We start from the raw sequence: 14,017 nt of genomic DNA on the forward strand, positions 1-14,017 counted from the left end.
GCAAGCAGCCCTAGGACTCAAGGGTCTCACATCTTCATATTACGGAGATGACCAACATCCAAATTACCATTCTTCCATCAGAGGCATTCTATCAAAAAACGTATGACTTCTACCAAGGGCTACGACTAGTATAACCCCTCACACTCATCAACGCGTGCATATCGCAGCTCTTCAATTCTCGCCAAGTTAGGTCTCGTCAAGCTACACCAGTTCTCCTCCTGCTTTCCTATGTCCCGGGCTCTTTCACAATGCCACTGGTGCAGCTTGCCCTACACCTGGATTAGCACCTAGTGGCGTACCAATCTTCTTCTCCTCAGGTTGTACGAGAGAAGCTTGCTCCGCAACTCGCGAGCTGGGACTCTCAGGCCGAGGCCGCTTATTCGATCTATCCCAATTGCAGGTCCGGATCGTGGGAACTTTCGGCGCCCTTCTTTACAAAGCTTACGTCGGTAGTAACTGTTTGCTTCGAAGGTTGTTTGCTCTGATGTTTTGGACATGGAGGACTTGGCATGATTCTCGCTTCTGGGACTTGGAAAACAAAAGGGGGTGTGCTTCATATTCCTCGGGCGAATCGTTTACAACAGAACAAAAAATGTACCGATTCGAAATCATGTGTTAGACATCCATCTTTGTTACGTCAAAAAAAAAAAAAGGAAGAGAGAAAACCGCTGAAAGGTCTCGCGAAAGTCTTCAGCCGGACCCGCGTAAACTCTTCCCCCACCACCCCTTCCCCTCCACGAGAGGCATCCCCAAGCTGCCTAGACGCGTACTACAAGTCATGAAAGAGCTGCAAGCAATAAAATAGTAAAAATCAATCTGTCTCAAAAATCACCATCTAGCATTCTCCCAGACCCGAGGCCTATCAAAGCCAGACTCCTCCTCACCTACATCTCAAACAAAGTCTTCTTCCAAACAACTCACCAGTCTTCAATTCAGTCCAGCCAATCCAGACCGCAACGATGCCAGCCTCGAAGATCCTCCTCCTCAACGGCCCCAATCTCAACCTCCTGGGCACCCGTGAACCCACCATCTACGGCTCAGACACCCTCTCCGACATCGAATGCCGTGCAAGCGCCCAGGCCTCCGCCGCGGGCGTCACCCTCTCCTCTTTCCAGACGAACGGGGAAGGGGCGCTGGTGGACCGGATCCACCAGGCCCGGACAGAAGGGGTAGATGCCATCGTGATCAACCCGGCGGCATTCACGCACTATAGTATCGCGCTGAGAGACGCGCTGTTGGGGGTCGACATCCCGTTTGTGGAGGTGCACATCAGCAATGTGCATGCGCGGGAGGAGTTTAGGAATAGGAGCTGCTTGAGCGATAAGGCGGTGGGTGTCGTGTGCGGGCTGGGGACGTACGGGTATCAGGTTGCGATGGGTTATTGTTTGGAGCATTTGAAGACCAAGGCGAAGCTGTGAGGAGGAGTTGGAGGGGGCTGGCATGGATTTCAAACATTGCACATTCATATATGGCCTTGGGACTTGTGTGCAGAGATATACATGGTTGTTTCCATGTATGCAATTGTTAATCTCCGCCATCAGTGCTTTTGGTGAGCTACCAAGGCCGCTGCAATTGCTGCGTGGACCTGTTTAGTCGGCAAATCCGCCAGCCCCTTCCCAGTCCACAGTCTATCCTGCTCTAATCCCTGGTAGATCATCGCCTCCGTCCCCAAGATGACCTGCCATCCCAGATTCTTGCTGACCTCGGCAATCTCCGTGAAAGGCGTAGGATGATAGCACATCTCGAGAATCGCACCCTTCTCCTCCTTCCCGAGGAAGGTCTCGATGACACTCCTCGCCTCAATCTCCTCCGGCGTCTTGGGTGGAAAGTTCGGGATGCACGCCACGATCGCCCCGGGAGCAGCAAGCGCCTGCGCCTGCTCAACCGTCTTGACGTGGACCAAGGAGTCCCCGAATCCCGCTCTCTTGCAATCGGAAAGCACCGCTTGGACCTCGGAGACGTCTCTGTTGACGACGTAGATCTGGCTACACCCAAGCCACTTGTGCAACGCGTACACAGCCGAACGACAAGCACCTCCACCTCCGATAACGAGGCCGGGCCGTCCACGGTACAAGTCTCTGCCCGCTCCCGCGGGAAGGTTCTGGAGAAAGGCGTCTCGGACTCCAAAACAGTCGGTGTTGGTGCCGCACATGACTCGCTTTCCGTCCACTTCCTTGAAGAAGATGGTATTGCATGCTCCGATGTCTTTGCCTTCTTGCGTGATTTCGTCCAGGTGGGGGATGATGGCCACTTTGTGAGGCATCGTGACAGAAGCGCCGTAGAACTTCGGGTCTTTGGTCAGGCGGAGGAAATTGGGTACGTCTGTTGAGTCGAGTGGGATTTGGGACCATTTGAGTCCAAGGTTATCGTAGACTGTTTGGTGGAGGAGAGGAGAGAGGGAATGGGCGATTGGGTGGCCGAAGAGGTAGTTTACGCCTTCGAGATGAGATGTCTCTGGAGTGAGGGGTGTGGTAGAACCCATTTCGTAGGTAGATTTTTATGTCAGGAAAGATTGTCGTCTGCCTTTTTCGTGTTCGTAAACGATACAGAGTACGTCTTAATCCTTTCAAGAGCTTTAGAGGCTGGTGAAAGTAGGTAGGTAGGTATATATAAGAGTGGGAAAATTTAAAGCCTCTTGGACTTAAGCGGGGGTAAATCAGGGCGAGTGGGATGCCCAGCATGAAAATATTGAAGCTTTCTGACTTGGCAAAGGGTAAAATTGAAATGGTCATCTAGAGAGCAGAGATAGACATGATTACTTACAGTCTTTTCTTACCAAGAGTCTGCCACGAGTGCGGGTCTTGGCCATGCACCAACATGATCCTCAAGCACGAGGGCGGTTGTCTCGAAAAAAAAGGTGGTCTCGTTAGCGAAGCGGCCAAAACTTTACCCGCTTTCTGGATACTTACCCGATCCCAACGTCACCTCATCCAAGCATCTTTCTTCACTGACATCCGCCATCGTCACCACGCAGAAATGCGTTTGGAATACATTCAAATCGCTCGCTCGGTAGGTCGCAAATGTGAGATGGTAGCATTCATTAGTCCTGGGCATCGTCCTCCAATTATGTTTCACACGTTCTTCCCCCGATTCCTTATCCTACCTCGAGCCTTACAGCACAGAAGCGATACCGCTACCCGAGATGTCTTACAAGCGAGCCACACCATCAATGTCTTTAGGTTGAGCCTATCTAGTTCCACGAATTCCTTTACAAACTTGGTCAAGCCGAAGTACATGGGCTGACCGGTATCGAAATTTTCCTTCGAAGGCCTCGACTGCCTAAATTGCGACCAAAGCGGCATATCTACAGAGCAATTGCCCTCTCCAGAAGAACAAATTCATATGGTAAGGCCTATGAGGAAACCATGCGATGAGAGGGGCCTCGAGGTAATAGGACTGCAGCCGTGCATGCACTATAAATGCTTACTCGACCGGGAGGAACAGGCGAATTCAGAAATGCAAGTGTGGTTCAGTATTGTGGAAACACTAGTAATAGATATCTTACAGGTCCCCGTGAACTTTTAAAGTAAGGACAAAATCACTAAGAACTTGGACGTGGTAGTGGGGGATTTGAGGAAGGTTGCGCTTAACCCAGACTTCAATAAGGCCTACTGGAAATACGGCGACTCTTTCCTCCTGATGGCCATGGGTATGCCAAGGCTTGGATTTTAAATCACTTGAAAAGCTCGAAGACAGCTCCAAGTCTCTGGTCTCGCTTAAAACGATCGACCTCCAAAGACGGTGGGAGCATAGCACATGTCCCAGATCACATGATCACATCCGTAAGATTTTATTCTATTTTCAAACGTGTTTTCATTGTATCGATTGCTAATTAAAGCCGGGACGTGCAGGTGGAAAAAAAGAGGTGGGGGTGATAGCTTGGTATGAGTGGAATGGTGCTGCCGAATCCATCTTCAGCATGCGCGAATTTGCGTGAACTTCTTCCAGACGTCCTGCAGTGGAGCAGAGACATTGAAGTCTCTGTTGCCGGTGAAAGTGACCATGCTTCCAGGCTGGTGGGGCATGGCGGGTGCTGCCCGCAGCAGATATCGGCGCCGAAGATGTTTTCTTTCGATGGAAACACCTGATCCGGAAAAGAAGTTTGGATCAGGGAAGCTGGAGAGAGCCAGTCATGGGATTTGATAGCGTCGGGAGCGGGAGCGGAGGGAAGACAAGTACACCCAACATACTGCGCGAAGAAATGTACAGATACATAAATAAGAGTCGGACACGGCAAGCTCATGCAGCCTCATCGGACGTCAACCAGGACTGGTATTCCTCTTCTGGAATGCCTAGATCGGCCATGGGATCGCCCTCCGCGTGAATGGCATGGCTGAAGTCGTCTTCGTCGTCACTGTCTTGGCCAAGATCGCGATTCTCTGCTATGCTGGTCAGTGACCGTAAGAATGACAGGAGGCAATAGGTGTGACCAACGGTATTCCTCAAGTAATCGGAGCTGCTGGGTTTCGTTAAGACCCTTGTATGCTTTGCCAATCATTTCCTGCTTCTCGTTTTGTACTGCAGAGCTGTTAGCCAGATTATATACTACAGCCCAAGGCTGACCGATGCTTACGTTCGAGTATTCGCTCGTCGATGGTGCCTTCCATCACAAAGCTCACAAGAAATGTAGGTTTGACCTGGCCAATTCTGTTGATCCTACCAGCGGCCTGATGCTCTCTGAAGGGCCATTTGTTAGTTTCTGTGTACACAGTAACAGGAGGTAAAGCCTACATGGACTTGTTCCAATATGGATCGCTTTAAATTGTCAGCAGTCGCTCGTCGTGAAGTGTGTTGTTGCTTACACCAATATGCCTCTGTTGGCAAACTGTAGGTTCAATCCCTGCCCTCCGATTTTCAACCCGATGATCATGACATTGACGTTGGAGTCATTTTTGAACTTTTCCAGTGCTGCGCTTCTTTGCTTAGATGTCATACCTCCCTGGCGGTTCATTAGATGTGACTTAGGTAAATACTGGACACAAACTTACCGTGGTATAGACAAATTTGACCTTGTTCTTCTGAAGTAGTCCTCCGAGCATGATACCGAAGTGGGTAAACTGTATGAAGACCACCACTTTGTCACTTGGGTGGTAGACTCTCCATTCGAGGATAAGCTTCGTGACGCCCGATAATTTTGCCGTAGGAAGGATTTGATACTTTGAATCATCGAACTTTTGAAGCCACTTCAGCGAGGAAGTCGTAATAGGTCTGAAGCCCACAGCATCTACTGCTTTCCTTCCTTTCAGAGACGTCTTCTTTCCTGGCGTCTTGTTTGCGATAATTGCTGCGTCGCAAGGTGTAACCTCTCCCTCCGATGTTGTGAATGTTTGGTTACAATTCAGAACTGGGCACGTGAAAACCTACACGGTATAAGCGTGAGCCCCCAGAGAAATCATTGCACCCACCTCCACGTCGTTCTTTAATTGAATTGTATTTTGATCAAAGAGGCACAACTCGCACAGGACATGCTTGCAAGAAGTGATAGTTCGGAGCTCTTCTATCTCACGGTGACTACAAGTGCAGCACAACACCGGCTTTTGTGCAAGCATTCGCTTCCCCGAACGGGTCGACTCTCGTTTGCTTGAGATCCAACCATTGATTCCTATCCATATATCAGCAAAATTGTGATGGGCTTTGCCGGTGACTTCCAGCCACGACCTACTTCTCGCTAAAGCCCGACGAAGATCATCCGAATCCTTCAGTGTGCACTGCATGGCATCCAAGTCCGTTTTCATCTGCTTGAGTTCATCTAATTCAAACATTACCTGTCTAGCGGTAAGCAAGCATCACAGGAGCCTGAGTCAGACTACGTACCATAACATGCTCCTCGATAATATCCGGATTGGAGTTTAGTCTGAGATTGTCAGCGATTGAAAATTTGATGTGAGTTGCCTGGACTGACTGTCTCGACCGAGTGATTTGATTGAGCATGTTTTTAAGCTCTCGTCGCGGATCTCCTGGATCATATTTGCCTTTCCTCAACATGTCGAATTTGTCTTGGATGTACTTCAGGATAAGGCGTTCTGGAGGCGAAGCTTTGACTTTCTGGACAATGTTGGTAGGCTCACCAAGTGGGACGAGCTTCCTGCCCAGTATCTCATCTTTCATGCTGCGTCTAAAATAAGTCAGTGATGTTGATTATCGTTTTCTTGGGATAGCTCGTACCGCATTGTCACTCTAGAGATGGCCATACCCAGCGCCTCAATGTTCTTGTACCTAGGTTAGCACATTTCATGCATGAGAAGACCAACTGAATACAATCATCATCAGTGTCGCAGTAATTTTTCTTGAATCTGAAAATGTCAGTGGTGAAACCGCGTGCTGGATATAGAATGACGGACTGCGAAAAACTCAATGCCGAAATCTTCGGATCTCTGATGAAGCGGAACAACGAGTACAAGTCTGGAAACGGTTAGTCGCCGCATAGCTAGGCAATGAAGGGAAGACTCCACCCTCGTATCCATTCATGATTGGTGTCTATTGATATTAGCAAGACATCAAAAATCCGGTGCCACAGTTCGCTTACACCAGACAATGCCCATCTATACTTTCCTATCAAAGAATTGACTGAACGAGCAGTCCTAGATTCCATATTCTTAATGTAGTGCTTTAGGCTTCAGTCAGATTACGATTCGATTACAATTTTGAGATCTGGGACTCACTGCTTCGTCAAGCACAATCTAAGGACAAGATGTTAGCGACAAAGCGACGCAGGAGATTTACATGTGAACTTACTCTGAACCAGTCGATCTTGTAGATCGGGTCAACTGCGCGGTCAATCTCGGCCAGCCATTCAGCTAGCCCATCCTCAAATGACATTCCTTCTTTCTTCGCTTGACCACGCAGCCTCTTGAGTTCTGACTCCGTTGGGTGAAGCCAAGATCGTTGTACTGAGTCGTAGGAAACAATGACAACATCGTTATCGGTGGTTCTGAGTGTATCGTTATTGCTATCCTTGGGATTATAGATCATGATACGTTGGAAGCTCGAGAAAGCTTCCATCTCTGCTTTCCATTGATGGACCTGATAAGTTAGCAATCGTTTTTTAAGTGCAAACCAGGCTATAATTACCAGAGACGTTGGAGCAATGATTAATGTAGACTTATTCTGCAATCTGACGTTTTCTTTGGTTGGGAGATTGCCTGACATAGCCTACGTTATTAGCAAAAAGTCTAGGTGTCAACAGAACGAAGGCTTACTGTGATAGCTTGAATAGTTTTACCTAGACCCTTGACAGATTGTCAGTGGACCATAAACAAACACTTTATACACACGCACCATGTCATCAGCTAAGATGCCACCGAAAGGTCCATCCTCGGAGCACTCTCGGTTACCCATCCAGGCCGCCCCTTTCAGTTGATGATGATAAATCCCTGTGAAGCAAGCCAGTCATTATTTGAGTATAGAAGGAACAATGATGTTTGGGGTACCTTTCTTCATGCCTTTCAAAAACCACATGTTGTTCTTGAAGCTTATCCGCCGAGATCCAAATGATCTGGCATCGTCGTCTAGCATCTTCAACTCGGCGTTAGTCTTCGCAAAATCAGCTGTGGGACATTTGTCCCTGATACTCTTGAAGAAATCCCGCTTGTTCAAAATAGCAATATGGAACTCAGGGTTCAAATCTGGGCCGGACTTGTATGCAGAAGTAGCATCATGGCATAGCAGGTCATTCAAAATTGTTCTCTTGTCCTCATTAGTATTGGTGCTGTTGGCACCGGGCTCAGGAGAAGCTGCTGTTTTCGCGAGTTTAGCTTGTCGTTGCTGTCGATGGAACTCCATCACATTCCTAGGGCCCTGTTTTCGTTTCTTCTTAAGGGCAGGGGCTTGGTCTTTACTCGGATTTTCATCATCATCGACGTGGATGATCGACTCGGCGTCCATGTCTTCAGTCTTGATAGCGCAATTCTCGTGTTGTTCATCTTCAATCTTGATTTCTTGAGCATGGGGGTCTACTTTGATATGATGCTGACTGGATGCGCAATTGCTGATTTTGTCTGGCTCAACATCTACCTCGTAGGCATTCGGATTTTCGAGTACTGGCGTTGGAGAATCAGATATGGGACTTCCTATCTCGGTGGGCATATCAAGAGCTGAGGCCACTTTTGGGCTCGGTTTATTTTCAACCGCCAGTACCTCGTCTCGATTTTTGGGTGGTAGTGGCTCCATGGCTATCGCAGGAATGTTAGCTGCCGAGTGTTGTAGTAACTCTGGTGGCAAACTTTGGTCGTGGGCACAAGCTGACGGAGAAGCAGGGAATGCTGAGCTGAAATTTATTGTTGAAGACAGTATTACAAGCGGAATAAAAAAATAAAGAAATAAAAAATATAAAAAGGAAAGAGAGAGGGAAAAATTTTTAGGGAGGCGGTTTATAACTGGGGTCTTCAGACACCAAAGAACAGGAGGGCAAAGGTGAGCATCAACAACGCTACTAGGTACTGGTCTCAGAACTATCGCTTGACGGAAGGATGAGTGTTATCAAAAGCTCAAAGACGCAGAAACTTGAGATGATGTGATGACCGTGTGATATATTTTCAATCTTACAGACTGTGAGATAAAATAATGGCCATATGAAGAGCCAAAACAGAATAGTTCGAGGAAGAATAGGAGAGTGCTGTGAAAAGCGGTGGGTGGCGTACCTGTCTTTGGAGTGTTCAATCTGATCTCGACCTTCTGAAGAGTGGGTTAGTACAGAGTCTTGTAGGAAGTTTTGGGATGTAGCGAAAGCTGAATATACTTCCGATGGCAGGTGCGTGTTGATGACTTACAGGAGGCATGGCGCAAGGCGAGCTTCTGCTGCCTTCGAATTAATCTTGGCTGAGGATTGAAGGAGTCACTCGGAAAAGAGCTGTAGACAAGTATCCAAGGATGCTTCTGCTTTATCAAGGCCGAAGTGATGAGACGTTGGTTTTTGTACCAGTAAAAAGGTTGTCAAAGGTTGGAAGACGATGTCCAGTGAATCAGATGAAGCAGTGGCGTATCTATAAGCTCCCATCGGTCGCTAGTTCCCCAGGCTGAGTATGGATATTTCCAAGTCTCGTGGCGGAATCTGCAGGAATTAAAGAGACCTGGCGGTCGATTGGTAGGGTTCAAGAGTAGAGATTGAATCAAGATTGGCCGAGGTAGTTGAGGTGTGTGGGAGGTTGAGGAGGTTGAGGAGGTTGAAGAGGTTGAAGAGTATCGCAGTAGCAGGCTCCTCAATAACGAAAGAGGTGTGGGGCGTGTTTGGAACTTTGAAGGCCCGATAGATTCAGTTTCACTACAAATCGTACCATACGTATTGGTGTAAACATATCGAGCTGCTAATTTCAAAATCAGGTACATACTGTCCCTTCAGAGCAATATCCAGAAGCTCTCAAGATCAGAACACAGAGCCTGTAGCAAGATCAAGGATCAAAGGATGCAAGAGCAGCGACCTCAAAGGAGATCTTTTCAATAAAATTTTGTTTTGATAAACAAGAGATATCACAGAGGTATCGAAAAGACTCTTGTCAGCTGGAATAACCGAATCGAGAGCCAAGCTAGTACCCAACCTTGTTTGATATCCCTGGAACCAGTCAACGACCATGCCTTTTTGGCTGATGAGAGATAGATTGTAAGATCTTACCCAGGGCCAACGATCTACTGATCCAAACAATTTTCGTAAATAATTCAATTGTGCCATGATGGTTTTGAACAACGAGGATCAAGCACAGATGTGGCCTCTTAGGGAAGACAACAGAATTGGGACCACAGATACCCAGTGGCAGCCTGTTTCGTCGTTATTTTATATCAAAGTGCGGATGAAAACCTGTCGTCTCTGATATTTCAATGTAATATGTAATAGAACAATCTGCCATGAACACCGATAGGACTGATGCAGTCGCCCACGACTCCAGTCGTCTGTTGCTGAGTCAGCAAACCTCGCTTCGAGTAGAGTCGCCCCTAAAGTTGCGATTGTAAATCTTTGATTCTTCCTTCTCTTCGATTAATCGAACACGAATCCGAATTCAGGACTCCACCGAAAGATGAGAGCTGCCATAAGTTTAGCCCGACTCAAGGAATGGGATCCCGTGATCTCGTACCTCGTGACCTGGGCTCGCCAGAAGAAGAGCTCTTGGTGCACATGATGCAGCTCGCAACCCCGTTGTCCGGTTCAGACACCAAAGGGCTAAATTCTCCGGCATACACAGCTTTCAAAATGAGGAAGCTCGGCCTCGTGGTTATATCGAAGTTGATGCTACACAAAGAGTCTCGCTGACCGCCTGGTCACATGTGGCTATCTTCTATGAGTGGCTCTCTCGTCTGAAGCGTAGCAGGGCATCGGTTGTACGGTGCCGCCCTTTGCATTGGTTGTTCGGTTTTACCGTCTTACATGCGGCTGAGCAGCGCATGGAAATACGCCCTCTTTCTTATTTGAATGGTTTAGAGGCCTGTCACATAGCTGCATAAGTCGCAACGGATATCTCTTGAATCTCTTCTTCCCTCAACCCCATTTAATCAGGGAAATCGAATATGTTCATCATATGTTATAGACGCAACCGATTTCAAGATTTGCTGCTCCTTGTATATGATCATGTATCAACACAATAGTGTGTTTTCATGTCATTTCTTTCTCGCGCTTGGCCTATATATTAAGGCCTCAGCCTTGATTCTTCCTTGAGCAGAAAAACCTCAGGTTGTATTTGCCAAACTCTCTTATACAAGCCATGGAGCAGCAGAGCTGTATCGCCGCAGAAATGCTGGTTGATGTGTTCCTGATGCGTTCCGATTCCTTTGAAAATTGCTCGGAAAGGTTTACTGACTTGTGAAAGGCTGATCAAAGGGAAAAGGGTATTTAGGTCCATGCAGTGGAGTGACGACCAATCCAATTCTCTTCGTGAGCAATACACTGGATCCAGCTACACCTACTACTACGCAAGTGTCTCCCCCCTCCTCCTTATTCCTCTTCAATCCAGATAACGAGCCTGCAGCGGCCGTAAGTTTGTCATGAAGTTCAAAGGAGCTCAATTCTTCACAATCGATGGTATCGGTGTAAGCTCTCATCCCTTCCCAGTACATCAAACATGGAAAGTTAATTGGATCATAAAGCACATGCCCATCGGTCCCAAGAACCATTGTGCCTTCGCCAAGATAGGCGCGTAATTCCTGACCGGCGCTCTACCTGGGAAGGACAACTTTTGCACCCGAGAGCCCGGGCCTTTCAATGTCACGCTTCCGCACGAGAATGAAAAGAGCAGTGATGGGAAGATGGTACGACGCGGAATAGAGTGTTTGAAGCTTCGAGCAACGCGCATCTGAAGGAGAAATAATCCGGGAAGCTGTTATTAGAAGACGGTAGCCTATTCAGGCCGGAGGGCATGAGGAAGAGATATGGGCGGGTTGTCAAGCTGTCAGCTAAGTACGCATAAGCAGTTGATCTGATCCGAATTAACTATCAACTCTTAGTTTCTACTACCAAAGAAATCAAGAAACGACAAACTCCGCAGCATCCTTGGCATCCAACCCATACGTGACATGCCACGGCAAAACCAGCATTCCACCATCGCAGATATCGTCTGCCGGATGACAGGACTTCCACACCTTGTCCGGCGGAATATTCGCTATCGCCGTCGCCGTATCCACATCTCGAGGTCAGCAAGCAAGCATGCGACAACGTATCAGACAAAAACTATACAGCTCAACAGAGAGAAACGAGGAAGCATCATTATTGGAGAAGAGAACGTACTCGGAGCCCCGAAAAGCACCACTTTCGAAATCCACGCCGCCACCTCCGCAGGCAGAGCTGCTAACGCGTTATGCACGAGCTGCCCGCCCTGCGAGTATCCTGCCACAACAAGCTTAGTTTCCGGACAACTCAAAAAGGCATCAAAGATTTGTACCGCCCTGCAATCAGTGAATTAGTCAGTCCGTCAGAACCATTCTTGCCCTCAAATCCAATCCCCCCCAAAAACACACCCAGAAAAGAGAAGACCATGAAAAGAAGAAGAAATAAAAACTACATCTCTATACTCCCCCTCGCATCACCGCCAGCCAGGAACCCCTCCACGCTAGCCGGATACGTATTCACTCCCTGGACCGAGAACTGGCCCGGCCCGAGCCGCGCCTCCAATGCGGCGAAGAACGGGGGCCCGACGAGAATGCCCACGTTGCCGGGCTCGGCTGTCCCTCGGGCGAAGATGACGGTGTGCGCCGTACAGGAGTTGCCGGCAGAGGCGAAGTGGTTGTACGTCATGCCGGTGGTGCGCGCGATGAAGGACGAGGAGGCTTCGATGACGCTAGTGGCGGCTGTGATGGGTAGGCCTAGAACGGGGAATTTGGAGAGTAGGATGGAGAGGAAGTTGTGGATGTCGGTTCCTCGCTATGCGAGATGTGAGGTGACGGGGGTGGGTTTGGAAGATGCGTTTAAGAGGGGGGAGGAGAGGGTCAGGGGGAGGAGGTGGAGGAGGGCGAGGGAAGTGCAGAAGGAGGGGAGCATCTTGCCGACTTGGTGTTGGCTTCGGGAGATGGATGGGAAGCAGCGAGCTTCGAGGAGAAATAGAGACTTGAGAAGATGAATGGAGATGGCCAAGGGGACGAGCAAGCCTGTGGAAAGAATGTGTAGACGAAGATAATCGACAGAAACGAATGTGTAGTCCCTTTTAATTCCGTATAGCAAGAAGTAGAAACCAGACCAGGAGTCAGCAAATACACCGTAAGAATCGGGGCTTCCAGCCTTCTTGTTCACATTCTACTCATCACCAAAGCGGGAGCCAAGACACCTACCTACCTACCTTCCCTCGGTGGTTTATACACCCTCTATGATAGAAGGGGGAGACCTAAGTGCTATATACATCAGAGGGGTATCGCAGGCAAGTTGACTCACTGAGTTATTTGAACTCTAGAATCAGCGCTAATCGTCGCTAATCGTCGATTGCCTTGAATTCAATTTGTAAAAAAGTCCGACCTGGCATCGACCCGGGAGACCCACTTCTGCCCTTGTAAAACGATATAAAATCGACCACCCATCATATGGTACCTATCTTTGCATTGAAAGACGCACAGTATTGAGTTTAATGACAATCGTTTAGAGCAAATTTAATTACATGTTATTGTTTCATTATTATGCTGTATTAAAGTAGCAAAAAAAGTACTTTTAGTATACATTTCTCACAGCATGAGTCCGTGTGCTGACAAAGCTTGCTATGCCCAAATTCTCAACCTCATTACAATCTCGCGAGTACGAGTAATCGATATTACCGCTCCAGTTTAGCCCCATAAATCGTAGAGCGGTGGTTTATGAATGACTCAAAGCACTGTCAACTCAACAGAACAGACTGAATACTGACCTAAAGATAGTTTTCAAGGCTGAATTCTTATAAGTTGATTGGTGTAAGCCCTGGCAAGATCCCTTGCAAAATTATACAGAGGTACTTTCGACATGTATTCATGGTGGGGTATCCGTACCGAATAAGTCGCTATCATGCATAAGAAAACACGCAAATGGAGCGAAGGTACGATGAGTTACGATAATTACTGATTGGGTACTGTTTCACTATGCGTACTTACCTACTCCGTATATGTCAGAATTGCCGTATAAATACTGAATAAGCGAGGAACACGGAAATCGGACTTCCATTAAAATCCACTATAAATACATGTTCTGCACCACCAACTTCCATTCGTTAATCATTTCATTTACGATATGATAGATTTAAACGTTTCCTATCGGTATTCGGGGCGTTTTTTCTAATCGGAGTTGTGGTTGTTAAGATATTCGAGGTGGAGAAGTAAAATCTCATTACTGATGACAGTTTTTGGCAATATTCTTATTAGATTATAACGTTTTGACTTGCAGCAAATAGATGCATCTGTATATCTATGATACAAAAAAGTATAGCAATGTTTTCTGAGCATTCAGATCTTTCTTTATGCTTACATTAGTAGTTGTAATTTAATACGTGTTTTAATGAAAGTGTCCCGGGTCGGTGGTGCCGAGCCGGAGTTTTTCATAAATTAGATTAAAGGTAACCGACGATTAAGCCGTAATCTGAATCTA

The 14,017-nt window shown here is 47.6% G+C and overlaps 5 protein-coding genes across 5 annotated transcripts; 2 read left to right on the forward strand and 3 right to left on the reverse strand.

The window, feature by feature from the left end:
• Window positions 1-959: 959 nt before the first annotated feature.
• On the forward strand, window positions 960-1,418 carry L3040_000301 (uncharacterized protein; the record flags this gene model as incomplete). Its single annotated transcript, XM_007297376.1, has 1 exon — window positions 960-1,418. The coding sequence occupies one exon, from the start codon at window positions 960-962 to the stop codon at window positions 1,416-1,418; it is 459 nt and encodes a 152-aa protein (XP_007297438.1).
• Window positions 1,419-1,537: 119 nt separating this feature from the next.
• Window positions 1,538-2,482, reverse strand: L3040_000302 (uncharacterized protein; the record flags this gene model as incomplete). Its single annotated transcript, XM_007297375.1, has 1 exon — window positions 1,538-2,482. One exon carries the CDS (start codon window positions 2,480-2,482, stop codon window positions 1,538-1,540), a length of 945 nt encoding a protein of 314 aa, XP_007297437.1.
• Window positions 2,483-3,342: 860 nt separating this feature from the next.
• On the forward strand, window positions 3,343-3,875 carry L3040_000303 (uncharacterized protein; the record flags this gene model as incomplete). The annotated part of the gene is made up of 5 exons (XM_066155099.1): window positions 3,343-3,345; window positions 3,403-3,472; window positions 3,563-3,649; window positions 3,697-3,782; window positions 3,852-3,875. 5 exons carry the CDS (start codon window positions 3,343-3,345, stop codon window positions 3,873-3,875), a joined length of 270 nt encoding a protein of 89 aa, XP_066013155.1.
• Window positions 3,876-4,239: 364 nt separating this feature from the next.
• Window positions 4,240-8,169, reverse strand: L3040_000304 (uncharacterized protein; the record flags this gene model as incomplete). Its single annotated transcript, XM_066155100.1, has 20 exons — window positions 4,240-4,379; window positions 4,435-4,518; window positions 4,574-4,677; window positions 4,732-4,755; window positions 4,803-4,939; window positions 4,989-5,360; window positions 5,406-5,602; window positions 5,663-5,765; window positions 5,815-5,854; window positions 5,903-6,115; window positions 6,166-6,216; window positions 6,342-6,402; window positions 6,453-6,477; window positions 6,527-6,607; window positions 6,663-6,680; window positions 6,736-7,023; window positions 7,072-7,152; window positions 7,200-7,229; window positions 7,279-7,373; window positions 7,431-8,169. The coding sequence occupies 20 exons, from the start codon at window positions 8,167-8,169 to the stop codon at window positions 4,240-4,242; spliced, it is 2,883 nt and encodes a 960-aa protein (XP_066013156.1).
• Window positions 8,170-11,445: 3,276 nt separating this feature from the next.
• On the reverse strand, window positions 11,446-12,214 carry L3040_000305 (uncharacterized protein; the record flags this gene model as incomplete). Its single annotated transcript, XM_007297373.2, has 3 exons — window positions 11,446-11,606; window positions 11,708-11,865; window positions 11,982-12,214. The coding sequence occupies 3 exons, from the start codon at window positions 12,212-12,214 to the stop codon at window positions 11,446-11,448; spliced, it is 552 nt and encodes a 183-aa protein (XP_007297435.2).
• Window positions 12,215-14,017: the final 1,803 nt, after the last annotated feature.

This window comes from Drepanopeziza brunnea (assembly GCF_022702325.1).
Source record: "Drepanopeziza brunnea f. sp. 'multigermtubi' strain 214-2 chromosome Unknown ctg1, whole genome shotgun sequence".
Taxonomy (NCBI): domain Eukaryota; kingdom Fungi; phylum Ascomycota; class Leotiomycetes; order Helotiales; family Drepanopezizaceae; genus Drepanopeziza; species Drepanopeziza brunnea.